The sequence below is a fragment of the Camelus bactrianus genome, chromosome 2 (assembly GCF_048773025.1).
Source record: "Camelus bactrianus isolate YW-2024 breed Bactrian camel chromosome 2, ASM4877302v1, whole genome shotgun sequence".
Lineage (NCBI taxonomy): Eukaryota > Metazoa > Chordata > Mammalia > Artiodactyla > Camelidae > Camelus > Camelus bactrianus.
Genome location: NC_133540.1, coordinates 118,741,853 through 118,769,263, shown reverse-complemented (window position 1 = coordinate 118,769,263; position 27,411 = coordinate 118,741,853). Strand labels below are relative to the sequence as shown.

The window sequence follows — 27,411 nt, the reverse complement described above, 5'->3', positions numbered from 1 at the left end:
TATGTTTGGTCTTTTTTTATTATTATCATTTCATCATAAGAGCTATCCTATCTTATCCGATTTTCTTCTTCCTCATTAAAAGAAAAAAAAAATAAAAGCACGTTACTTCCCTAGATGGTAAGAGTCAATGCTGTGCTCTTAGCAATTACAGGTTTTAAGATGACTTTTTACGTGGCAGAATGGATGTGTCATGCAGTTAGCCAACAAATGCAATCCCTGATTAAAATATGAGTTCTAAAAGTTTGAAAACCTCTAACTACTTCCCCAGTGCATTTTTAACGTCAGCACTGTGAACCTGGCTTCTTTTTTCTCCCCCTACCCCGCCCCACCCCACCTCAGTCCTCTCTTTTAAAAGGTAAAGCTGCGTGTCTTTTAAATTCACCAAGCACACCTTCACAAACTTAAGTCAACCACTATGTGTTCAAAAATCTTTGTTTTCCCTTTGAAACTGGATGCGAAAAAGAAATCTCTCCTGTCAGTGGAGACGGCTGTGAAGGAACGAGGCGCCTGCACATAAATCTCCTTAAATTTTTTGAAGAGCTGTTTCTCTTTATCCCACTGGTAGATCTGGGAGAACGTATAGTCACTCCCCAGGGCCAGGTAGTGATTATCTTTAAAGGAAAAGGGCTGCAGGGTCATGGCCCCCCGGGACGGAAGAGCCTGGATCTCCACAAACTGTTTACTGTTCCACCTCATGACCCTGGAGTCCCCGATGAAGCGGGTGAGGGAAAGGTAGAGGGTGTTCTGCATCCTAAAGCTCTTCACGGCCAGCACGTCCTCCATGTTGGGGATGTCACTATGGGGGACAAACTTCTTAGAGCTCTTATTCCACTGGAGGATGATGGGGACCTGGGAGCGGCTGGACAGGATCAGGTGTGACTTTCCATCTATGTCCACAAACTCCGCATCTGTGTCCCGGAACCACTCGTGCAGCGACTGGTACGAGTAGAAGCCTTTGCTGTTCCACTTATAAACGGTGGACAGGCCGGCTTTGGAGCTGTCGGCGATGACAAAGAATGTCTCGTCCTCGATCTGAAACAGCTCGATGTCGTTGGGCTTGGAGATGCGGGAGACTTCTATGTCTTGGAATTTGACAAACTTGGTCCAGCTCTCATCGTATCTGTAAATGTGAGAGCCACCAAAGAGCTGGGCCACCACCACGAAGACCTGGTCGTCGATGAGGATGGCCTTACAGCCCACGATGGACTGACCTGTGCTCCAAAAGAAAGGAGAGGGGGTTAGGGCTGCCACCGGGAAAAACGCTTGCCCAGCGTGAAACTGGAAGAACACTGTGCCAGTCCTCCAGAAAGTGAACCACGGGATGATTGCACCATCCAGCAATTCCGCTTCTGGGTCTATACCCAAAGCACTGAGAGTAGGCTCTTGAGGGGGTATTTGTACACCGCGTTGATAGCAGCATTATTCATAAAAGCCAAAAGGTAGAAACAAGCTGTGTCCGTTGACGAATGAATGGATACACAAATGGGGTAGATACACACAGTGGAATACTGTTCAGCCTTAAAAAGGAAGGACATTTTGACACATGCTGCATCCTGGGTGAATGTTGAAGACATTATGCTAAGTGAAATAAGCCAGTCACAAAAGACAAATAGTGTATGATGCCACTTATAAGAGGTAGCTGGAGGAGTCAGATTCTAGAGATAGACAGTAGAGGGGTCGTTGCCAGGGCTGGAGAGGAGGGGAGAATGGGAATTAGAGTTTAATGGGTACAGAATTTTGGCTTTTCAAGATGAAGAGTTCTAGAGATTGGTTGTACAGTAATGCGCATGTACTGAGCTGTACACTTAAATGCACTGAAGATGGTAAATTTATGTTATGTATGTTTCCCCACAATTAAAAAAACAGTTTTAATAGCACAGGGAACTATATTCAATATCTTTTGGTAACTTATGGTGAAAAAGAATATGAAAACAAATGTATGTCTGTTCCTATGTGACTGAAGCATTGTGCTGTACACCAGACATTGACACAACAGTGTAAACTGACCATACTTCAATAAAAATATTAAAAAATAATTTACAAATTAAATTAAATTAAAAAAAATGTACTTCCATCAAAATAGGTAAGTGTTGGTCACATGGGCCTCTGGTGTCTTTAGCGGGAGACTCAGAATTCAGGAAATTCACCAACACATCAAGTGAATGTCTGCACGCTATTCCCAAGTCCAGAAGGCAGAATGAGGCACTTAAATGGGTTTCTTCTCTTGTGGGGTAAAAAGCTAGGAGTTGGGGCTCAGAGGCAGGAACAAAAAAAATGTAATGAGGGCCCTTGATGACATAAGATCTTTTCTGATTTCTGGAGCCAAAAGTTGAGTGGAGGCCGAATAGATGAGTGTTAAACCCTGTGACTCTAGACCCCATGGACTTACAAGTTTTCTGACCCTGTGCCAGTGATCTCAGCTCTCTGTGCTCAGGCTCCTGCACTATCAAATGAGACTGAAGATGCTGCCAGCACTGGCCTTACAGAACCACTGTACAGACTAAGGGAGAAATTCCACGGTCAGTGCTTTTAGTACAGAGCTTGCACACACAGGAAGTGGTCAATAATTAGTAGCTATCGTCATTGGATAATTGAAGCAACTGTCTTGATAATCAAAAGCCCCAGCCCTTTAGCGATGGCCCATAGCAGCCTCTGCGGGAGTACCTGTAGATGAGCAATGACCTGAATGATCTAGCTCCGGCAGCACAAAACCAGAACTTTGCAGGGAAAGGGGGAACGTTTCCAGGTATGACTCTCCTGTTTGGGCCACCTCCCACCATCCTCTCCGTCTGCACCCAGACCTCCAGACCCTCCGCTAACCCCCTCATTCCAGCCAGCAAGCAATAGGGCCACCCACCTCTCAGCACATTGACCCTCCATCTAGGTTATTCGATTAAAAGTTCTTTCTTTCACCTAATTTTCTAGGCAATTTGGACCAAAGTGAATTTGGTCTGTAAATTACAAGGGTAATTACCCAATTTCTGTCCTTGGTGTGAACTGGGCGTGGGCGGTGGAGGGCGTGGAACAGACGGACGGCGGGTGGTTTTTAGGGTGGGATTTACTTTTCTTTTTCACTACTTTGGCTTTCTTGCAAGAACCTGTTTCCTCTCCTTTGTTTAAAACTAATTATTGCGATTTTTCTTCTGAGTATAAAAGTTTTCAATGTTAATCAAAGCAAAATTTTAAAATAATAATAAGTAACACTTATAAAGTCCCTATATTAAGCATTTTACATGCATTTAGTCACTGAATCCTTACAACAACCTTATGGGGCTGGTACTATTGTTAACATCATCATGATCCCCATTTTGTAAAGGGTAAAGCTGAGGCACAGAGAAGTTAAGTAACTTATACAGGGTCACACAGCTACAATGTGGTGGAACCTGGGATCCAAGTCCAGGTAATCTAGATCCAGTCTACACTCCACCACAAACGTACAAAAAAGTACAGAGAAGAAAATAAAAACCACTTGAACTTCAAATGCTGAAATAACACTTAATGTTCTGATTTTTTAAATTGCCAATTTCTGCACATACTTAAATGCATTTTAAAAATAGATTTGGGTTTATAGTATACATGGGATTTTGATAATCCACTCTTTTCCCTTGACCACTATGTTGTGAACATTTCCCCATACTACTGTATCTTCTACAACTTGATTTTTTAACACTATGTGGTTCCATTGCATGGATGCACCATATTTTATTTAACTAATCCCCTACTGTTGGACATTGCAGTTATTTCCAGTTTTTCATTATTGTAAGTAATATGCTTCCCTGTAGAGAAATCTTTTTTTGAAAACCGTCTGGCAGTGTTCTTAAACATAGAGATTGCAGGGAGGATGTTGTACACATTTTTAAGGCTTCTTCTGGGTTTAAACTATCTAACTGCTCTCCAGAAACTGCACTGACTTCCACCTGCCAACACTCACTGAGGTGCATGATCCTCATCCCCTTCCCGAGTCCCTGGCCGTGGAGGTCCCTGCTACTCAGAAGTGTCCTCCAGCTCTGCTTATCTCAGCCGAGGGAACGTGTGAGACAGAAGGAATTTCTTTCCTGGAGATGCTCTGGAACACCTCTGTCCAGGTAAACACCTTTAATCAACAGAGTTGGCAGTAGCAGCAGGAATCTTCTTGTGTGTGTGCCTGTCTGTGTCTGAGTGTGCTTTAATCTAGAAAGAGAGATGCTGTAACATACTTAGGGAGCAGAAATCAAAAGGCAAACATAATTAACCAAAAATAGGGAAGCTGAGAGGAGACAGAGAGAGAAAAAAGGAGAAGATGTGAGGAGCAAATCTTTGGGGTGATTATGACCCTGGGTACCCCTCTCCCACTAGAAGATGGATGACCCTTTTGTACGATCCTCAGCAGGGCCACCAAAGAGGAAACAGGTGCCTCTCTCATTCCTTGGAGCCCCCGACGTGCTGGGCAAGGATGGAGCAAATCCTGCCCAGCCCTTGCTGACTCTGGGATCGCCCTGTGATCAAACAAGATGATAAACGAGGCAAGCATGGCCCTATGAGTGGGGAGCGGTCCACATCTATCTTGGTCTGGTTCAAGGCTGGGCCCTTGCTTATCCATCTGTCATCTGCCTAGCACCTGAGCTGCGGGGGCATTCCTTCACACCAGGCTGAATTCCAGCTGGTCCCACTCCTTCCAGCCATTCTCCCAACTTCTTCCCCTGCCTCCCACAGGCCAGTCCCTGCTGCTCCTGGAATTCCTATGCTTATGAAGGTTGTGCAGAAGTTTTCATTGAAGTCAAAGGGTTATGGTCTATGGGGGAAGAGGAGATGCTCCTATTTCTTTCAACATAAAATAGAGACAATAGTACACATGTTATGAGGTTGTCGTGAGATTGACATAAGAAGTGGCTTATAAATTACTGAGTACATAAATGTGAGTTGTCTTCCTCTATGTGAAAAGTTTTGTGGCAGCAAATGTGATTTGTATTTAACAGAAATTCATGTATTTAGGCAGCAGACAGATATTTCATTCCAATTAGGTCATCAAGGAATGCTTCCTGGAGGAGACCGCATTGGAGCCTGGAGACTCAGGTGAAGGGAGAAATAAAAGAAAGTGAGCTGGTTGAATTGTAAGATGTGATAAAAAAAAAATCAGTAAGTGACAGGAAATTGACAATATATATTTGGCAAGGTGTGCTGGGACCCTGAGACAGGGTGCTATGTGTTTTCATGAATTAAGAAGAGTAAAGGATCTGAAGTTGAGGGCTTTCCTTAATGGTGGTAGCAAGGAATGATAATCAAATATCTGTTTTTATCCCAAACTGATATCCCAACACTTGCTGAGTATTTACTATATGCCAGGCACCATGATAAGTGTTACATACTCTGCTCAGTTAAAGTTCCATGGGCCCAATATTCATGAAATTCCCATTTTACCAATGACAGGGGCTCATGAAAATTGAAACTTGTTCAAGGTTGTGGGGAAGGGGTATAGCTCAGTGGCAGAGCATGTGCCTAGCATGCACGAGGTCCCGGGTTCAATCCCCAGTACCTCCATTAAAAAAACAAAAACAAAAACAAAACCTGTCCAAGGTCACCAGCTAGAAAGATCTAGAGCCAGTTTTATGAAAAACCAGTGTGATGCTGGCATTCATAAGCTTAACTATCACACTTCTGTAGCTCATTTCTGGGGCTTGGCTGTGAAGAGGAGCCCAGTAGGTTTCATGTCCAGCTGCTCACTTCTCAGAAGATTTGGACTTCAGGACTGAGAAGCTGAGGAATCCATGGAAACCAACAAGGTCCAGCCTGGCTCTGGCTCCAGCCACTCCCACTCTGGCCTCACTGACCACTTCCTACCCACCAGCTCTGCAGCCTCCGCCAGGTCCAGGCCGCCAGCCCTCGCCTGAATTCTTGCAATAGCCATTCAGCTACTTGCTCTGATTGCACATTTGTCCTCTCCTTACACACAGCCCACTCCCAACCCGGCAGCTGGACACAACCTGCATCTTTCGGGCAGCCTGGCTGACCTCTCCCCCAAACCTTCTGTGACCTGGGTAAGAGCCCAAGCCCTTGGTGGGACCCGCCAGGCCCCCATGATCAGCCCTCTTGCCTCTCTGACTTTGTCTCCTGCAGCTCCCCCTGGATCATTCTGTCCAAGCCAACCAGCCACCTGGATATTTATCAAACAGGAACAATACCCTCCTGCCTCTGGACCTCTGCACTCACTCTTCCCTCTGTCTGGAACGCTCTTCCTGCCCGCTCTCCATGTGCATCAAGCCCTCATGCCCTACAGGTTTTATTCAAACAATACCTTCTTGATGCAGCCTTCACCAGACACTCTGCCTAAAATTTCAATCCTCCCCTGCCCAGCACTTCCAATCTTCCTTCCCCATCTTCTTTTCTCTTCTAAACACACTACTTTCTAATGTGCTGTGTGTATTACAATTATCTGTCTTTTGATTGTCTTTCTCTCTCTCCCATCATAATATAAACTCCTTGAAAATGGAGGTTTTTATCAGGCTTGTTCACTGCTGACCTCAGGGCCTAGACTGTGTCTGGCTCAGGGTGAGTGCTCATGAATCTCAGTGAATGAATGAATGAATGAATTACTTGATGAATCTGGGGGTGTGACCAGCTGCAGCGTGTGGCAAGGGCAGGCGGAGGGCAGTACTATTCTCTCCTACCAAGGCCAACCTAGGAGAGGGAGGGGGTGGGATGCAGCTGTGACGGACCCTGGGCTCCACCTTGGAAGTCACAGTGGTGTGATTCAACACGCTCGCGCCTCCATCTCTTCACTTGTAAAGATGAGAAGGAAGCAACATTAAGAACTGCCTGCTCTGTGCCTGGCCCTCCTAGAGTCCTCGCAACATCCATGGGAGGTACATCTCCTACCCATTTTACAGACAGAAAAACCGAGCCTCAAAGGCCGCAGCTACTTTCCTAGCAGATGGCGAAGTCAGGAGTAGAATCCACTTTCACAGGTTTTCACAACCTGAGCTCTTTATAGTCTAGACACCACCTCTCTCTTGAACAGAGGGCATCTGTCCTCTACCTATGGGCAGGGAGCCCGGAGTAACACCTCGAACAGCTGTTGTGAGTTCCAGTGAGACCAACCAGTGCCTTACCTCCTCCCATGGAGGGGAGGAAAGGAGGCTCAGGGGCCGGCTCACCCCACCCTCATCCATCTTCAAAGTCGGAGACAAGAGGGCAGCAAAAATACACGTGGACAGCGAGTCCCTCTCTCACGTACATCTCAGAGACCTCTCCATGCTGCAAGGCCAGGCTCATTCTCAGCTCTGCTTTGTGCTTGAGAGGTTCCTAGGAGCCTCCAGATTTGGGAATTCTACCCAGATACACTTCTTGCTGCGGCAGCAAGATGCTGCTCGAACAGGACCAGCAATTACTAAAGGAAACCCTCTCATGGGGTAACAGGCCATGCGACACTGTCTGCAAAGTCAGTATTATAATCAGATGGCACTTCGATAAATGGGGAGTCTTTGAAAGATTATTCTGACTTTATCCACTTATTTAAGAAGCAAGTAGACAGTCCCTTTTTAGAAGAGATAAGACACTGGGATCCCCTGATAGCACTGAAAGAAGTGTTATTTTGTGTGTACTTACTAAGAGGAAGCAGCGATCATAGGACCTGGCAAGGGGGCAGTAGAAACAGCTACAGAATGTGTGTGTGTGTGCGTGTGTATCCGTGTGCGCGTTTGTATCCATGTGTGTGTGCATGTGTGTACATGAGCCCATGTGCATATTAGCATATTAGTTAACAGCTTAGCAAAAGTCAAAGGAATCATTTAGCTGCTGAAAAGCTGGTGCAGTCTTAGACTACCATAACTGCTCAAGATCCAGGGATTCTGGGGGCGACTTCTTAACAATTAGTGGGAAAACACTTCCCACCACAGGCCATCCATCACCCTCTTTACAAAAGGACCACCTACGACAAACAGAATCACCACCCGAGGCTTCCGTTCTCACCAATAACTGACCATGTCCAGAAAAAGTCGAAGAGATGAGGGTGGGTTGGAATGTGTTCCCAAATCGGACCAAGCCAGAGAGCCAAGCTCCCTCCCAGTGTGACAGAGAACGTTTTTCACTCCCAGGCTTTAGGCCACGCTGACGTGAGGTCAGTACAACCAATCAAAGCCACAACACACCTGTAATATTGTCATAGCTCCGGAAATTCATCTCGATGTGGTCCCACTCCAGCACCATGCAGTTCTCCATGCTGGGTTGAGCGATGGCCACGTACACATCATTCTTGGAGTTGAACGTATCCACCGAAACCGACTGGTAGGGCAAAGTCTGATGAACAACAAAATCTGGGAATGGGTGTTTAAAAAAAACAAGTCTCAGTGAGATCTCTTGTGGGAATTACGGCCCACCATTCCCCTTCTACCTCCCCTCTCATCAGTTCCAAAGAGGACTGGGGCGGGGGGAGGACAGGAGAGAAGCAACACACATCACAGCACATCTCACTCTGGGAGATTCCAGAGGGTTTTGGCTTGCATGGCATTTGCAGACTGAATGCACAGCTGCCAATATAGCTTCTTTGAGATAAATAGTTCACAAGTTTGGCTAGAGGATCTCAAAGTTTTGAACAAATTTGGTGAGACCTGGCTTTCAAAAAGACAGGACAGAAAAGATGCTGCAGAGCGACATTCCTGAAACTAGCATGAAAATTACTCTGTGAAATAGGGCTGCGATGGTCAAATTCGTTGGAGAAACGCTGTATTTTTAGCTCTCTCAGAATAGCCCCAGGAGTAAAGAAAACTAAAAATAAACTTCCCAAAGGGCATGCTGCACTTTTGCAAACCACATCAAAACTCTCTGATAAGGTCTCAGAGGTTTATAAAGCCCACAGTGCAGGACAGTTAACCTAAGTATGTTTACTGGTTCCTGGACTCATAGCACCGTTAAGTACTGGCTGTGCCTGGGATCGGGACAGAGTTCTGCAGCTAAACAAACAGTTACAAGAGATCTATTAGATTTTCAAGCAACCTAGAAGCCGTCCTACTTGAGCATGCATCCTGCTCTTACATTTAGTGGTAAGTCGATACCTGCCATCCGTATTGCTCCCCTGAGCTACAATGACTCACTGTATGACGTCTTCGGAGGGAACATACAATTTTATCAAGGAACAGGGTTAGCATGCCCTTGGATGCAAGACTAGTTAGTGTGTGGGATAGCTGGAGAACCAATAAAGAAAGAAGTTTAAAAAAAAAAGAAACATAACACTAATAAAGTTTAAGGTAAGTTATTTCTTTGGCCAGAGATCTTTCAGTATGCACTGCTTCTTGGCAGGCTAAAGGCGCCCAGGGTAAAATGATGGCTGACATCTAGCTTAGGAAATTTGTTCCTATGAGAAAATCCTGGCTTTGCCCACCTCTTCACCACCCAATCCTTATCCATGCCCTCTCGAGCCCCAACTCCTCTGCAGAACTTCCCTGGCTGGTCCAATCACGGTGCTCCTCCTAACTCACTGGACTCATAACCAGGCTCTGTTGTTTACATCTGATTATTCACAATGACTGAATCTCCAACACAGCTGCATCAGAGTCAGATCTGGAGAAATGGGGGAGATCTTAGAGCCCAGAGTCATTTTACAGAGCCAGAAGCTGGATCTCAGAGAGGGTGCATGCCCGACCATAGCCACACAGCCAGTGTGGTATGTCTCCTGAACCCAGGGCTTCCTAAGGAAGGGCCTGGGTTCTACACTTCTCAGAGACCCCATGACACAAGCCCACAGCAACCACTCAAGAAATAACGGACTCAGAAGACTCATAAAAGATGTTAAATGAGAAAGCCATTAAAGGGTAGTGAGGCCACCCAGTAGTGAGCAAGGAGGACCAGTGCAAAAGGACTAGAGGCAAGAAAGGGGGCAGAGCAACGGAGCAGGTGTTGAGGTGGGAGGCAAGGTGCCGGCGTGGGAAGAGCAGGTGACGGTCAGGGGGCAGGAGAGGGGGCAGGGCTGAGGAGGGAGGGCGGGTGAGGCACTGGAAAGAACGCTGCGCCTAGAGTCAGACCACCTGAGACCACTTCCTGTGCTGGTGACCCTGGGTGCTGTGCACTTGCTCTGACAGGGCCTCCATTCACTTATCCACAACTTGGGGCAACGATACCTACCACCCAAGCTCGACGGCGGGGACAGATTGGGTCACGCTGGTGGACATGCCAACCTCAGGGTTCAGCACACAGCAGGCACTTGATAAACATGTTATTAAGGTCCAAGAAAGGACAGTCCCCTCCGCTGTCCTCGCCATCACCGGGCTGTCTCTTGAGGGAGTGTCCATTTTAATGGCATCTGAGATAAAATGCTGAAGCTTTGACTCTGCCTTTCTGCTGAGTGACCTTGGAAAGGTTACCCAAACTCTCTCTCTGCCTCAGTTTCCTTGTCATATATCATGACTCATACTCATGTGGAACGGTGCCCAGCACAAGGTGCATGCTCAATACATGCTCCTTTTGGAGGTGCCCTCTCAGGCTGAGTGGACAGGAGCTGCTTCATAAATCCTTGCTGGCTTGATGTGCGCGGCAGGGGCAGGGCTGGCCGCGCCCTCTGCGCACTCTAAAGACTGTGGGTGGGGGGAGGACGAGGGCTGAATGAATGAGGCTGGCAGGTGCAGGGAGAAGAGGGAGAAGCAAAGAGGAGGCTGCCTCTGCACCCGACAGCAAGAAGTGGCCAAGGACAGCAGGGACAGGCGGCAAGAGTGGAGGAGGTCCCCTCCCCCCACTGCGGGGCGCGGTGCCGCCTGAAGAGCGGGGGCGGGTGAAAAAGACTGGCGGCTACCCTGCCGGCACCTGCAGCTCCAGGACCGCAGGCAAGACACTTGAGCCTCGGGGTCCCCAGGAGTAAAAGGATACGGGTAACGTCTATCTCAGAAGGTTGCTGTCGAGACTAAGTAAGAGTAAGTGTTGCTGCACAGCCTCATCTAGGCTCATCCCTCTGGAGCCTGACCTACTCCCTAACAGTGACAGTATGAGGCTGCCTGCCTGAAGACTTAGGGGAGAGTCAGAATGGCTCCCCGCTCCCCCTCCTCCATCAAGTACCCCCCCCCAATCCAGCGTGGCTGGATCAAAGACTGAAAACTGAAACCCCCCCTTAGTTCTCTCCTGCAGGCACTGGCAGCCCTAGTGTGGAACTCAGAATGCACTCGGGGGACGAGAGGTTTCCATGTTCACGTGTAGGGAAATGGAAAAAGGGAAATGCGAGCAGGCACTGTCTCCTTCCTTTTCTGCAACGGGCGAGGACCAGAGAATACAGCTGTGTTCGTCTAGTTACAGCCAAGAAGGCTATAAACCCCTCTCACATCTCCAGCGGCCTTGTCTCATCCAAGTCTCCCAAGGCTCCAAACACTCCTGGGATGTCTGCGACCCCATCTGCTGGTTCTCACTAGTCTCCGGCTGCACTTTGAATTCTCACGAACACAAACATTCCTTAGCTTAAAAACGTAGGTCGTTTAGAGTGCAGGCCAAAAAGTTTGTTTTGTATTTAAAAATCCCAGAATGAAAGAGAGCTGCCCAGACAGAGAGCATTTTACAGATCTTGCCTTTAATGGTGCTATTTTCATTTATTTCCCCTAAACGTTGTCTTCATAATATTCTCTATATACTGACTATCTGGTACAGCACAGACTGTTAAATCATTTAAATGATAAACCTAATTCTTAATAGGAGACCTTTCACCTCCCTTGCCTACCCCCTCTCGCCCCCAAAAAAGGGAGAAGGAAGAGTAGGGAGGAAGAAAAGAAGGGAAAGAAGAAACAATATGATTGATGAATGTGTGTTTGTGTGAGTGGGGGCAGGGACTCAAGGAAATTAAACATCTTCCCCCAACCCCGTTGTAAGTTATCTTTCACAAACGGCCAAAGCACATTCACTGTGGAAAGATCTCAGACAATGCACATATTGATATGACATCAATTTACTAGTGTTAAAGTATTAATGGCCTTCTCTGCAGAAAAGCCCTGCCACCTCCATTCACATTGGATTAAGTTCATGATGTCAGTGGGACTCTTACAATTTAGGCCTTGCTCCCGCTGGAATCAACAGATTTTTACACAGCTATTTATAGCACTTGCAGAAAATAAATTATACATGATGCTGATCCTATTGGGAGAGAAACTGCATATTAATGCGTTATTTCTCTTTGCATTTTCATCAGCCCTGAAACAGGGAAGCTAACGGGACAATTAGGATGCAAAATTCACTCCCTCTGAGGAATTTAGTGAATTATCCACCTAACATGGGGAATCATGAGTAGGTAACAGGGATTTCTGAGGTGGTTAAAAATAGACTTGAATCAGTGGGTTATGGAAGGGCTGTGATTAATCTGGAGTGCTGAAACCGTCCAGGGTGGCTTTGTGGTGTTAATTATACCCCTGCGCTGAGGAGCAGGATGGTAATAGTACCTCCTTCGCCCTGGGAAGAACAAGGTGAGAAGGTAGTACATTCTACCTGAAGAATGTACTCTTTTCCTAAAACCCTGAGCTAAGAAAATGTGCTCCTTCCCAAATCTCGCGTGAGAACTCGGTCATGGTACAATGACTCTCAGACTTGGCTTTCCAACTTCCATCCATCCTCACACATTTCCCTCCCGGCCTTAAATAAAGCACCAGAGGATGAGGCTTGATCTGAGCAGAAGGCAGGAACACCCCAAACTCACAATTTATTGACCTAGCTCTTACAAGGCAGGGACAATATTTGGGGGTGGGTCACAACTTGGTGGCACCATTTTTTCATGATGGAAGAAACTGTAAGAGCTCATTTGTCCATGAGTCTTACAGGGATAAAACAATAGTAAAGCCAGAATCATCATCTCGCTGTTACCAGGGAGAGGTGCTGACTTTGTAAATTTTAGCAGGAAGCTTGTTAGCAAAGGTTAGTTACGTAGAAGAGAATGCCCAAAATGTGCTGAGGGGCTCACGCTGCCTCAGAGGTTCTGGGCTTAGGACAGGTTCCTAGCTCCCAAGGGCCCTTAGACCCAAGCCATCTTTCTCTGAGATTGGCAAAGTTTTCACACACTAAGGCCAGGTCTGAATAGAACAAAGGAAAAGCTGCTCACTTCAGTCTGGGCTTTGGGGAACTCTCCAAAAAAACGAGAAGAGGCAGAGAGGAGCCCCAGCGAGCTGTGGTTTCGCATTTCATACAGCGCGGCTTTGAATGCCATCTTTTGGTGCAAACGTCATTGACCGTGACCTCTGATTTATTGCACTGCTCTACAGTACAGTACATAACCCCTCAGTGGCCTCAGCTGGTTAAAGGGCACCTGCCAATTACACAGCTGAGTAAGTCCCTGTCCAGGGATGAAAGACAAGGGCATGTCCGTAAGACCGCAGGTTTCCTCCCAAAAAAAGAGCAGAACTTGTAGGGCCCCTCATTTACCAGAGATCCCCAGAAATAATCTTTACTTTGTGGATGTTTATTTGTTCTGGGGGTAGCAGTGGGACTAGCCTAAATGTGATACTTTGTTCTTGGAGTTTTTTTGTCTTTTGAGTTTCTGTAACTATTTTCTGAGTTCTCATTCCTGTGGCTTCTACTGACCTGCCCTGAGGCTTTGTAGATATCAGCTCTCAGCCTGAATGTTTATTTTTCTAAGTCTGGTAAGCAGGTTTCGTACTGTGGATTGATCCACTCTCCTTTAAAATCTGGCCTGAGAAGCTGTAGGAACTCCACCTAAGCCTTTCACATGGAGACACTCACCTGCTCTCTACAAGATCTGACATCAGAGGCAGTTAGCATTATAATTTTATCTTGTAACCTGAAAAATGTATAAACTGAAGCCTGAGGCAGGCTGTGGAAAACAAAATCAAACTTTCTTTACATTTTTTTCCCCAATGTAAGTTTTCCCTTTTGACAACTAGTTGTTAACATGTATTTCTACTTTGTCATTTGTTATGACTTACCTAGCTTTCTCATGTTACATGGAACTATAAAAGCAATTTATAGATTTTAAATTATTAGTTAAATGTTCAACAAGTTATCAGTTAAATGTTCAATAACTTTCATATTATTCATTCAAGAGAACAATGATTTAGGTTTCTCCTCACTGTCTTTCCATGAAGCCCAGGATGACATGAAAATGTTCTCATGCCAAACTCACTAGTTTATACTTTTGGCCTTTAAAAAAAAATCTTTAGAGAAATTTGAATTTTGTAAAGAATCAAAAAGAATCAAAGTTAAAGCCAGTGCAGTTAACAAAAATCTTCCCAAACCACTGAGAAATTTTCCTCGCCACATCAATTAAATTTCCCCTAAAATAATTTTTATACACAACTTTTACCCTCATGTCGTTGACAATCTAAAAAAAGACAAAGGATTTTTTTTTTTATGGAGGTACTGGGGATTGAACCCAGGACCTCAAGCATGCTAAACATATGCTTTACCACTGAGCTATACCCCAAGCCCCTGGGATTATTCTAAATATCAGACTTCAATGCTAGAGGTTCTGAATACCTGTAGTTGTGCATTCATAGTCGAAGCTGGTCACGTCATTCAGCTTCTTTTCCTGATATTCCGGTGGACCGATACACAGGACATCAGACACGGTGGAATTTGTCATCTTCAACCACAGATACAACCACTTGGCTTTGCAGTCACATTCGAACTTATTGCCCCTTAAATCTCTAAGAAAATAAAACAAAACAAACACATACACAGAAAAAAAGACATGTCAGAAACATTTTGACAGTAACATGAAACTCCAGAATTCTTAACATCCTGACATATTTAATAATGCCCAAAAATGGAATTTTTTAAAAATTGTATTTAATGCATTTGACGTCTTGCACTTATCACTGACTTTACCTAACGCTTTTCAGTGACCACAATTTTAACCGTATAGCACACAGAGAGTGCTTGGTGTTGACATAGCAGCATTTCTCCAGATCCTCTTGAAATTGTCAGCATGCCGTGCTGGAAATGGGGGAGGGGCGGCAGAAGGTGGCACCCCTCCCCCCCAGCACAGGTTCTCACAAGTAAAAACAGGACATTACAGGAAGAGAGCTTTGACAAAGAACACAACTGAAATGTTAAGATCTTGTTAAACTTTGCCCAGGAAGAAATGACAAACGCTGAAAGGTAAAACAGCTGGATACGCTGTGGGTCTCTGGGAGAAAGGAGACCTCCCCCTCAAGCGTGCCGAATTACCACTGGCCTGATGCTACTAAGTATGTTCCAAAACGGCAAAATCGAACATAGTACAAACTATATGCTGTTTCCCAGTATTTTCTATGTTGTCATAGATTTTTAGCTGCAATGTTAAAGAAAAACACAGTATAGGAGGAGAAGGGATGTAAAGACAAGGACACATAAACTTAATTTTCATTACTTACAGTTCAATCAGAGAGTCTAAATCACTGAAGACATCCCTCGGGAGTGCTTTTATGTGGTTATTGGCCAAAGAACTAGAACAAGAAGTCACATTTTAATGCGGTTATTATCTTCATGCCCTGTCACTCTGAAGTCCCTTAAATAAATTAAGTGATTTAAAACAGAACTCTCAACTTCTTCAGCACAAGGAATTTCAATTTATGGTTTTGGTCATCGATGCTGAGATAAATGAACTGAGTTATACAAAAATAACATGATAGATGCTGGAGTGCACAATGTATGTTTTTGTTCTGTTTTTTAAAATAAGCATTTATTAAGTGCTTGATATACATTTATTAAACCTCAGATGGCATCTCACCTTTCTCGGAATAAAAGTCAAAATCCCTTTGATGGCACCCAAGACCTCCATTGTTTAGTTACCTCCATCGCCACTGTGGGACGGAATCTCTGACTACTCAGAGTGCCCCATGGGTTCCTCTGCTGTTCCACTGAAAGGCTAGGCACACTCCCAGCTCAAGGTCTCTGAACTTGGTGTTCATCTGCCTAAACGCTCTTGCATTCTAGATATCCCCGTGGTTCATCCATCACCTCCTTTAGATCTGCCCTCAACTGTCACCACCTTCCCTCACCTCTACACAACTCCCTTCCTTACTCTGTTGCTCTTCATTGTACCACTGTCACTAAGCATACAGTATACACTCACGACCTATTTGTTTACTGGCTGTGTATTCTCCCGATTTGTAAGCAACATGAGGACAGAGATTTTTGTCTGTCCACATCTGTATGCCTTGCGTCTAGAGCAGTGCTTGGCACATAGTGGGTACTCAGTCAGTCTTTCTGAATGAATGATTTAAGCACTAAAATGAGGATGATAAAAGGCGGATGTATAGTCTCGTCCGAAGAAGTTCCCTAATGGTCCATCTAAGTGAATTTTATTACTTAGGAGTATAAAAAAGGACTCAGTGAATACTCTTTCATAAAGAATCTCAGCTCTAACCCTAATGATAATATATAATCTCAGCGAACAACCATGTTTAGGGAATGATTGATTGTGACCAATTTCATTTTCTCATTAATGAAGGTTGACCAGAAACCATTTTGCATTTTTGCTCTTGGTGTTAAAGATTTGTCTAAAATATCCTAATCTACTCCCCATCTCCAGGAAGTAGACTTGAACAGACATCATCAAGTCTTTCTCTGATGATTCAGGATCATGCAGTGCCCTGTCATCATCCTGCTGAAGATGGATTTCCACCGTGCTGGGCTGTTGACGCAGAAAGAGGGTAGGCATTGAAACCCCGTACATCAAATCTGATTTCCCCTGCGTGCCATGCCCTGAGGTGAGTCGGCCAAAAACCTGATGCTGACTTTTGTTTTTTACACATTTGAGTACAAACAACAAAACCTATAAATGATAATCAGCATGTAGACAATTCACCACCAACCTCTTTAAAAATGAAAGAATGAAATTACTCTTTTGTAGCATTATAATTACCCATCCCAGAAGCAGGGATGAAGGGGAGTTCCTCCGTAGAGTCAGCTAGGGGAGAAAGCTTTGTGCCCATTTTTAATCCAAACATTCTTGCTGCACGATACCAACAGAATATGAGGAGGAACTACAGTTTCTGAATTAAACCCCTTCTCATCCAGGTAACCACAAATGGATTAAAATATAATTTTATGTATTATTTTTATCTTTCTTTCCTAAATTGGTCCATTTTTAAAGATGTTGGAAAACAGGCTGAACAGACTATAGATTGAAATCATAACTACAGACTGAGAGTATAGATTACAGATTGTAATCCAATTGAACATTCTCTAGAAGTAGCTTTTTGAAATTTAAAAAGGAGATGTTTGTTTTGATTTTTTTTTCTGGTTGAGGGTTACTCGTTCTGGAAAGTAAAGTATAATTTTTAGCTAATTAAAGGTTAACAGTTTAGCTAATACTTTTTAGTGAATTTTAATCTATTCTATTGAAATGATAAGCATACACGGAATGGTCAAGGCCAAAAAAAAGCAGAATATGTAGCAACTGTTCCAAGTGTTCCATTTGGATTTCAGAAAGCTGAATTATTTAGATGGACTATCCACCGCCCTCACACTCAATGCATAACATCTCACTTTCCACTTCATTTTTGTCTACAAATTCACGGCACTTACTTCGAAAACTACTTAACAGCAACCTGTCCCTTGGGCTTCACGAGACTGCTGGAAAACAAATGCCCTAGATTTTAGTTACAGATTGGCACTGCTCCTTCAGAGCTCTGAAACCTGATCTATGTTTCTTTACATATGAATGCGAGTCTGTAGGTGTTGGAAAAGTTCATAAAGAGACAAAAATCAGATACTTAAACAAGCAAATTCCAGACAGCGACTCCTTTGAGCAAAGGCATGAACTTTGAGAGGTGATGTGTTCTCTTTGCTTAGAAATTTACAGAAGGGGGGATGGGGTGGGGTGGGAGGATCAATTCACTCTTTAAACAGTGTATTAAATGCTTTCATTACTCCGTACATCTCCGGCCTAGAGGAGTCAACTTTAAAAGTCTCAAGACTTGCCCTGAAGAAGAGTATATGTGGGAAATCCAGTTTATGAAACCCACCAGACAGCCAATGAATCAGAAAGAATGTCGTGCCGGCTTAGCCCTGAGCGAGATGATGGGGTAAGAGCAGACCTAATGGAAGATCCACATGGGCCCTGCCCTCAGGGGCTTTCAACACAGCTGGGGAGATAAAACTAACATCCGTGAAACCCCAGCCAATATGGCCAGGGTCTACAGCAAAGGTTGTGTGGAGTCAACTGGGAAGGCTGCTAGACGGACGGAGGGGAGATCAGGAGTGTCTCCAGGGAGAAGATAGAATTTAATCTGGACTATGAAGGAAAAGGCAGATTCCAGGAGATTGTGGGGAGACGAAACCGTATCCCGGGCAAGGGAAAGGACCGGAAACAGAATGAAGTGGGTGAGCTCGGGGCCCACTGCGAGCCCAGTGTTGTGAGGACATGCAGGGAAATGAGGCTGGAGAGCTGGAGAGAGAGGGCCCCGTAGGCTTGACTATGGGATGGTAATGCAAGCTGGACAGACCTAGATTGCCTCTAACGTGTCAGATGTGCTCTGGGCCCAAGCAGAGGACTCCTTTGTTCCCTCTGTGCCCCCTGAGTGTCACACAGACAAGGAGGTACCTCTTACACTTAAGCACACATATGGGTAATACACAGCATGTGGTTGTATGTGCAAATACACAAACATGCACACACAAAGCATTACGCACACACATGCAGAGAAGTCCATGCACCCAAGGGCCCACGTGTACAAAGATATGCAAACAGACATGCACAGCACCTGCATGTTCACACCTGTTCTCAGACCAGGGACCCGCAGCCGAGCGGTCAAATGAAAGCAGATATCTGGGTAAACTCAGCCAGTCACAGGAGCTTTGCTTTAGGTTCATAATCTGCCCAGAGCCTTTGCTCAAAAACAAAGCCCCTCATTCCTGACTTCTGGGAGCCGGATTTGTCTGGCCACAGCTGCTCCTCTCCAGACACCCGCAGCTGTCTTCCTAGCACACCCTGTCTAGCCACCCAAACTGCCAAGGCTATGCGGCAGCCCTTAGAGAAAACTGAGACGTCTGCAGGAGGGAGGGAGGGAGTGACGCTGCTGTTGTGAACAACTGCAATGACAACAATGCCAACTAGACCTTGATCATCTACCCTGGATAGCGGGCTGGATGCGTTGCAAACAAGCATTAACCCACTACGTGCAGCAATTTTATGAGGTCAGTATAACCATCTCCATTTTTAAGGATGAGAAAAGGGAGGCTCAAAAAAGGCTAAATAATATTAACCAATAGAGGCTTTGAGATTTGAACCGAAGTCTGTGCGACTCAAAGCCCTTTACAAGAAGATGGGGATTTGGCATCTAGGTTGAATCTGTAAAAAGCAATCAAGGCTTTTACTGGAGGGAAAGAAAACCTGGAGGAATAGTGCCGACAAGAGTGAGCCGCTCTCCAGGACCCCCATGCTGATGCAGAGGTTTGTACCCCCACTTCCGTTCCCTCATCTCCTTACTCTACAAGCTGTAACTCAGGCAGGACTTCCCATTGGTAGGATTCCAGAATCAAGTGCTCGCTGAGCCTGTGGACAGACACCTTTGCCTCTCTCAGGGACTGGTGTGAATGATTATGATTATCTCTTTAGATGCTGTATAAGTCAACGTTACACACACTGGAGATTCTACCCCCCCGCCCCGCCCAATACTCCCATCCAAAGCTCTCCAATTTCCCCAATTTTCCTTTTACCACAGACAAGCTGACTATGGAGATGAGATACGTTATCCTACTCAAACACAAAATATCCGTCACGCAAATGGAACTTGGTTCCTGGCTAATAAATTGCTCCTACCGAGACAATGACTATGGTCACATTTTCATAAACACAGCTACTACTTTTTCCAGTTTTCTAAATTTGCTAAGTGTGTGTGTGTGCTTACTTCATTCGATATGTCAATTCAAATCCATTTGTTTAATTTTTTTCTCCAGAAAGCTATTAAAGAACCCAGAGAGCTTAGCTTAAGCCGAAGATTAATCCAACATAAAAGAAAAAGCTATTTGCATTCAAATTAGAGGAACCACAAAAATGTCTCTATTCTACTTCATCCTAATTTTGATCCTGATTCAACATTCTTCAATAAGTCATGAAGCCTCAGTTCCCATATCTGTAAAATGGGGACTCACAGATTAGCATGAAAGATAAAGAAGACTCACTAAGCACTCAGCTCGGGGCCGGGCATACAGTAGGTGTGTGATCTGTGTTTGTTTCCTTCTCACCTCGTCCATCACTGGACAGAGGCCCCTCTCAGCTTACTTCATGTGCAGTCATGAGGGCCACGTGGTGATTTGGGAGGATGGAAAAGATAATACAGCCGAGTGTGTGAGTAATCACTATGGGCTGGTGTCTGATCAACAATATAGAAATCTTCTAGGCAACCTGTAAATGAGTTTCCCCCAGAGAATGTTACAAATGGACAAAACAGTCAAGAACGAGAGAGGCACCAGGAAGTGACCCCTGCTCTACACATTAAAGGACTTACAACACTTTTCATAGGACTTACAGGTGAGTCAGGTCACGAAGGCCACGAAAGGCATTTCTGGAAATGGTTTCTATTTTGTTCCCTTCAATGAACCTAGGGAAAACAGAAACACGTGAATTTTCTCTGCTTAATATCTCTGAAAAAACTGATACCGAGGTGCTTTCAGAATAAAATCTAAAAGCATGCATGAATTTCAGAAGTTCATCTCTGAAGGCTAGGTCCCGCTACACCCGATTCCAAGTGGAAGTGGTGTGTGTGCGAGGATGCACGTGCACAGTGTACGCTCCACGCCCCTTCCAGAAGCAGCATGGAAGTCTTCACAGTCAGAGTTGGCAGCACGGGTAAAAACATCTTGAGAGAAAAATAAAAGTAAGAAAGCACTACACCACAGCGAGAAATTCTCAAATTCCGCAAGACTGGAAGGCTTCCAGACATCTTCCCCGCTCCAAGCTTCTTACGTTCCCCACTGCCTGGCTATTAATACTTCTGTTCATATCACAGTCCCTCGAGGGGAGCCCATAGTTTTACATCTCCATATTAAAGTCTCTGCCCAGGGAGAATTCCATTAAGCTTGGTTCCTAGCAAGCTGGAGTTCATCATGTTCTACACAGTGTCATCTCTGAACAAATGGATAACCAGACAGAGATGCTCTCAAGATGTCCGGGCCACTAAGAAATAGAAAGTATAAGGAATTGAGCATGGGCCAGACTTCTTCCTCTGTGTCTTAGGGCTTGCACACAGGACCTGGCAATAATAACTCTGGCCGTGCTTTAAATATGTGGCATGGGAAATATGTGAAGTGAGTGCACTATGACTCTTCTGTAGGGCCTCAGAGAACTGAATTTTAGTTTACGGCATCACATTTCATCAAATGTAAGAGGGTCTCGGATGAGACAGTCGAATGGAGATGCTTTGTAACAGGATGTAATAGGCTGGTTAAACAGTCCTTGATTCTTACACTGAGAATTATCTGCTCCCTGTTTTATTTTTTTAATTGGGGGTCTATTCAGCGACAGACTTCAGTATAAACTGATAAGTGAACTTTCTCCTCAATAACTTTGACAGGAAGGTGAACTGCTCGAAAGAGGGAATGGGCAGCTCTGCATTCACCACCTCCGTCGGCTGTTTACGCGCTTTGGTGGAACCTAGTTAGACTCAGCCCTTCAGCCCTACCACCCTACCCAGGGTGCCTATACTATCCAGTGTTATGACAGTACAAGTATTATGTGTCCTCTGGAGAAAGAATTCCTTCAGATACATCTTTCCTGAGGACATAAAGTCAGCAGAGAGCTTTCTCAGACCCAGGACGTGTTTAGAATTCAAACATCTACCTGTTAACCTCAGATAAGAAAGCGGAGGCAGGCTTTAAAAATCGCTCTGAATGCTAAGTAAGGGAATCCCATCTGATAGCAGGATTAATATTATTACAAAGTTACAAAAGACAAGGATGGAAGAACTTCGCGGTGGGGGAAGACTATAAGAAAGTGGGAAGAGGCAGAAATCAGAGCCAGGACAAAGCTAATTGCTGGGGGCGGTGGAAGCTGCACATCTGAGAAGGGAAAAATAACCTTTATTTTTAAAGGAGAAAAAAAATTAGACCTTCAGCAGCAGCTCATAGGAGATACTGCAAATGAGATATAGGACAGCCGAATTAAAACCACAAAGTTGTGTCCCCAAATAAGGAGACTTTCTTAAAAATAAATAACCCTCAGAATCCTTCAGCCTTATTTCTGGTTGATCAGCAAATCCATGCCTAGTTTTGAGAGGTAAAAATATCCAATACAATTTCCAATTGTGCTTACGTCATTACAAATTAAATGTCAGCAGAGAATGAATGACTATCTTTCCTTCTTTGTTTCCTTTTCCCCCTTTGTCTCCAACCTCCTCCTGTCCCAGCATGTTTATACACAAGTAAACCATGAAAGGTCAGCACTGAAAAGAGAATGGGGTTTTCTGCATTTTCTCCACCCCTGAGCTCTCTAAGAGATGCTGTTCCAACTTGCAGAGTGATATAGCCATTCCATTGACATACCAGATGCTCAGCAGATAGGCAAAGCACCAAACTTACAGGTATTCAAGGTGGAAAAGTCCAGCAAAAGCATCATCCCGGATGACTGTGAATGAGTTAGAATTCAGCAATCTGAAAATAAAGGACAGAATTCAGTACAGAAGTATAAAATTTGAGTCACATAGTGAAGCTACTGTTTCTTTTGTCTTCTTCTGTTGCCAACTTGGGTTCTTCTCAGCCTTAAACTGTCCCATCCGGTGCACAACCTGACTCATGGACACTGATGGACAATGGCAAGTCGATTCCCTTTGGCCAGATTTTCTGTTCACCTGCATTACTCCATTCTTTCTTCCCTGTGGGTCTTAGCAAATATGACCTCAGAGTTGTTATTTCAAAACATCCTGATGCTCAGCAAAACTCGACAGCCAGTGAGTGCTCTACGATGCACAAGCAATCGTGAGATGAGGGATCTAAAGGATCTAATCCAACTCTAGTTTTAGAGAAATTTGAGTTCAGAGAAGTTAGGTGACTTGATCAAAGTCACAAAGCTGAGACAAATTAAAAAAACCCCAAAACAAAGAAAACAAAGCCCCTTTCCATTACACACCCCCATGGGAAATAATAAAAAGAACCTTGAGAAGACTCTTTATCACCACACAGTTTTTTAAAGAGATCATTTAAGTCCATTTGGTAAAAGTTTATACAACCTATATAGTCACCAGGTATGGTATTTGGTAAAATACCTAAAATTCCATTCCTAGCATATGAAAAATATATTTTAATAGAACCATAATTTCTAAGAAATTACAGATTTTAAAATGCTAAGGATAACATTATGAGTAACATTTCAAGGACAAAAATATCAACCTTAAGTTGGTGTAGGATGAATAGTGGTCAAACATAGCCCACGTCTCCGTGTCTCTCTGTATGTTCCAAGTACGTGGCTTGTTTTCATTTTGATCTCATTTAAATTTAAGAAACTGATACAAATAAAGAGAATGAGCTAAGTACTCATGACTTTGCCTGTCACTGATTTGCTTTTGAAAACTACATTTTAAGGACTTTGTTTTTTATCAAGAAACAGTAACTGACCTGGGCTACAAGGCATGACACGGACACTTGGCGAGAGTAGCTGGGATGCGGAGCAGTTATGAGTGTGGGCTTTGAGCCCTGGGTTAGAGTTCTGGCTGTGATTTTGAGCAAGTTACTTAACTTCCCTGAGCCTGTTTTCTCATCTATAAGAAAAATACCCTACTCGTAGGGAAGATATGATTAAATAAAATTTTGCACATAAATGCATAGTATGCTGCCCAACAGTTTACATACTCAGTCACGTAGAAATACTCCTATTTCCATGATAACATTAAGAGTTTAAAATACAGGTTCTCTTTTAAAGTGAAGTGTTTGGGAAATGGCTCATTTGGGTGAAATTCAGGTCATGATTTGATGTAACCATGTCGAGTCTCCAGTTGCTGGATATGGGCGGTGGCATCTACAATAAACTCCATGAGGGAAACATGTGCTGAAAGAAGGAAAGGATACTGAGCAAAGAGCCTTGGAACTCAGGCTTGGTGGGGACAGGATGGGGCAAGTTAACAGGAAAAGCCACCCACAGTTCCCTCGTGGAGCTTGGCTATCTTAGGAAGGACTGATACCAAAGAGGCAGAGATGGCTCTTCCCAAAACCGTACCTCCAGGAACCCCATTTCCAGAGAGAACTTCTCATACTCACAGCAGCTGCAGGGAAGGCAGGTGGGAAAACATTCGGTCTTTGATTTCTGAGAACGTGCCATTTACCAGGCTCCTAGAGGCAAGAGAGGAACAAAATGAGGACTAGGTCGCTTTCTGGAAGTGCCGGGCAGGATGGGCAAGTGGCCCTATCCTTCACCTGTACTTCAAACTCCTCCACTCGGGAATGAGGTTTCAAACAGTCTGCCAGGGGCTTCTCAGGGGTAAGAATGAGACGAGTCCAGCAATTATTCAGTGAACTGGATCAGTATGAAAACTGGTCTAAATAACAGAAACCTTTACCATCAGTCTAGCTCTCTCCATAGATGAGATCTCAGCCAGTTTAAATCAATCCCCTCCCTTCCTTTCCTTTAACTACGGGAGGCCCTAGCTGAAGATGGATAATTACTTCACCTCTGCCCATGATTCTGTTTGTGTAGACACAGCATTAATGTTGGCCAACGCAACTCCAGGGTAGGATTAAGCATTTCCCTTGGGAGCACATCTCTGAAAGTCACTCAGAGCACTTCTGATTAAATGCACCATGAAAGCCTTGGGGAGAAAACTCAGAAACACCTGAACTTGAATGTGTGGTAGGAGGCAATGCCAGCTGCCAGGTTTAATGGTCAATCAGAACAAGGAGCTTGATTGTTTTAGCCACCAGGTCCCTGATCCTCTCTGGCCACAGTAGGACCTCAATACATTATTTCAGTTCATATGCAGATCAGTTAAACAGCTGCTGGTCTAAAGGATTTAACCAGGGGAATTCTCATTTCTGGAATCCTCCATGTCACCCGACTTAGCAATATTTGGAATCAAACAGTCCCTCTGTTCTTGCCCAGCCAGACTCCCCTGAATTCCTGTAAATGCAAACAGGATCCCCTTCACTCCTGGGTCTAGGCCCCAGAGCCCTGCCTGGGGTGGAAGACAGCACAAGAGAAAGTGCCCTGAGTGTGAGCAACTCCCCATCCTCCCCGGGGATTCCCTGCCTCTATGACTGAGGGGCATCACCCCAGCACCTTGGCCTGGAACAAGGGATTGTTTCAGCAGGAAGCATTTCCCCGCAGTAATGATATAGCGCACTAGCCCCTTCCACAGCTATTATGAGAGCTGGTCATGTGGCTTGAGTGGCTGTGTGAGGCCAGGTTGAAAGCATCCCTTAGCAGGTGCATAAATAATGTGAAGCCCTTTCCTGTGCATTCCTCCAGCGCTGAGTAAACAGCCAACATAACATGTGGTGGGGAGTGGGGTGAGAAGCCCATATGAACTCAGGGCAAGAAGTCAGGCAGATTTCCAGCACTTGGCCACTTGGGCTGGACGCCCCAAATGCCCCAACGCTCAGCCAAGTCCTCCTGCTTCCCTCTTCCAGGCCACATGGGGCGGCATCTCCACTTCCAGAGGCTACATGCCTTTTCCCAGGTTCTCCCCAATCTGCAGTGTGGACAGGTCTGGAGGAGGCCGTGGTATAAACCACAGCCCCAGACCTCAGGTGGGACAGCGAGGCCTTATTCCTCCCCTGTCTGCAATTACTCCAGTCACGCTCAGCTGCACATATATGCCCCTACACAACCACCTCCCCCTCCGTACACATCCTTTCAAACTTTAATGCACCCCAGAATCATCTGGGGATGCCACATGCGGGCTCCAAGGCTCCAGTCCAGAGACCCTGCATCATTCAGCACGGGCCCCGGAACCTGCATTGGCACAAGCTCCTCCAGGTGGATTGGATGTAGGTGGCCCGTGGGCCAGACTTTGAGAAACAGTGCCACAGGGACTGTTCTGGCTTCCCAGACTCCGGGTCTCGGGCTCCCCTCATCCTCCCCAGGGCCCGAGACTCCACCCACGTCCCAAAGCACTCCCCAACCCAAACGCAGAGAAACGGGGCCCGGGAAGTAGGGGTCAGGGTCGCGCCGTCCCAGCTCCAGAGGCAACTCCCAGACGGCGGCGAGCGCAGGGTGGGGCAGCACGCGGCGGGAGCTGCCGGGGTCCCACTCACTCACAAGGAGCTGATGTCGCCCGGCACGATCCTGGGCACCCAGGAAGAGCCCACGCAGATGATAGACTCCTTCGTACAGCTGCAAGTGGCAGGGCAGCGCGCCAGCCGCCTCACCTGCGCGCTCGGCGGGATCAGGCACGCGGCGCCCAGCAGCAGCAGCAGCAGCCCCGGAGCGCCGCCGCCGCCGCCGCCCCTCCGCAGCGCCATGCCGGGTCCCCGGTCCCCGCCCCGGCCGCGACCCCCACCGCCGCCGCCGCCGCGCCGCGCGCTCGGACCCTGCGCCGCTGCAGACGCGGGCGCCTCTCGCTGCTCCGCCACCGCCGCCGCTGCTGGCGAGGACTGGGGCGCCGCGGGTGTGGGAGGCCGAGCCGCAGCCGAGCAGCATGCTGGCCGCCGCCCCCACTCGGCGCCCCCCCACCCGCGCCCGGGCTGCTGGGCGGCCGCCGCCGCTGCGCCCGCCGCACCCGCGCCCGCCTGACATCAGCACCCGCGCCCGCAGCCCGCTCTGGCCAATGAATAATGCGCGCCCCGCGGGGGAGGGGGCCTCGCGCCGCCCCCGCCGCGCCCCGCCGGCCCCCGGGGCCTCGGGACCCGCCCGGCCGCCGCCCCCTAGGACCCTCCGGGACCCTCTCCAGGAGCTGCGGACACAGGAAAAAGTTGGGTGACCTTGGGGGAGGGGCTGGCCTGGACGGGGACTCCCTAGGGACCTGGCCAAGCGGTACGGGATCGGTTGCCTGCAGTCTCTCCACCGGCTCGAAATAATTTGGGGGAACTGGCTTGATACCAGGAAGGGAGACTTTGTCCTGGGTATTTGGAGAGTACAGAATTTTGAGGAGCTTTTATTAATTTTTAAAAAGAAGTGAGTGCCGTTGAGGGTTGGCTTTGCCTGTCTTCTGCGGTGAGGCTGTGGGGTCGGGCTCCTTTTCCCCGCGCACCCTGGGCTTCCTGAAGCCAGCCACCTTTCCCTCCTGAAGGCAGGTAGGCAGGAAAAGCTGCTACAGCAGTGCGCACCCCTGCTGCTCTGGGGCCTGCCTGCTGCTTGCTACAGAGCTAAAAAGCCTATGAAATTTCTCTGTCACCCAGCAGTTCACTTGCACCCCACCCACACCAATTAAAGGACTAAAGGACAGGGGACAATTGTTAATAGAGATTGAGGGTGTGATGTATTCTAGGCTCTGTATGTTTAATCTTCTAGCCCTTCGAGGCAGGTCCTCCGGAGGCACAGAAAGAATCAGTGACTGGCTGGCGGTCAAGGAGTAGATGGCTGAGCAGAGATGGGGACTGGAGCTTGGGGTGGGG

General features: G+C 46.2%; 1 protein-coding gene across 1 annotated transcript; it reads right to left on the bottom strand.

Moving 5' to 3' along the window:
* On the bottom strand, nt 1-26,544 carry LGI2 (leucine rich repeat LGI family member 2). Its single transcript, XM_010963043.3, has 8 exons — nt 26,117-26,544; nt 24,121-24,192; nt 22,450-22,521; nt 20,403-20,474; nt 15,300-15,371; nt 14,422-14,591; nt 8,124-8,288; nt 1-1,211 (listed from the first exon to the last, which is right to left on the bottom strand). The coding sequence occupies exons 1-8, from the start codon at nt 26,317-26,319 to the stop codon at nt 394-396; spliced, it is 1,644 nt and encodes a 547-aa protein (XP_010961345.3). The 5' UTR covers nt 26,320-26,544; the 3' UTR covers nt 1-393.
* Between the last annotated feature and the right edge of the window lie 867 nt (nt 26,545-27,411).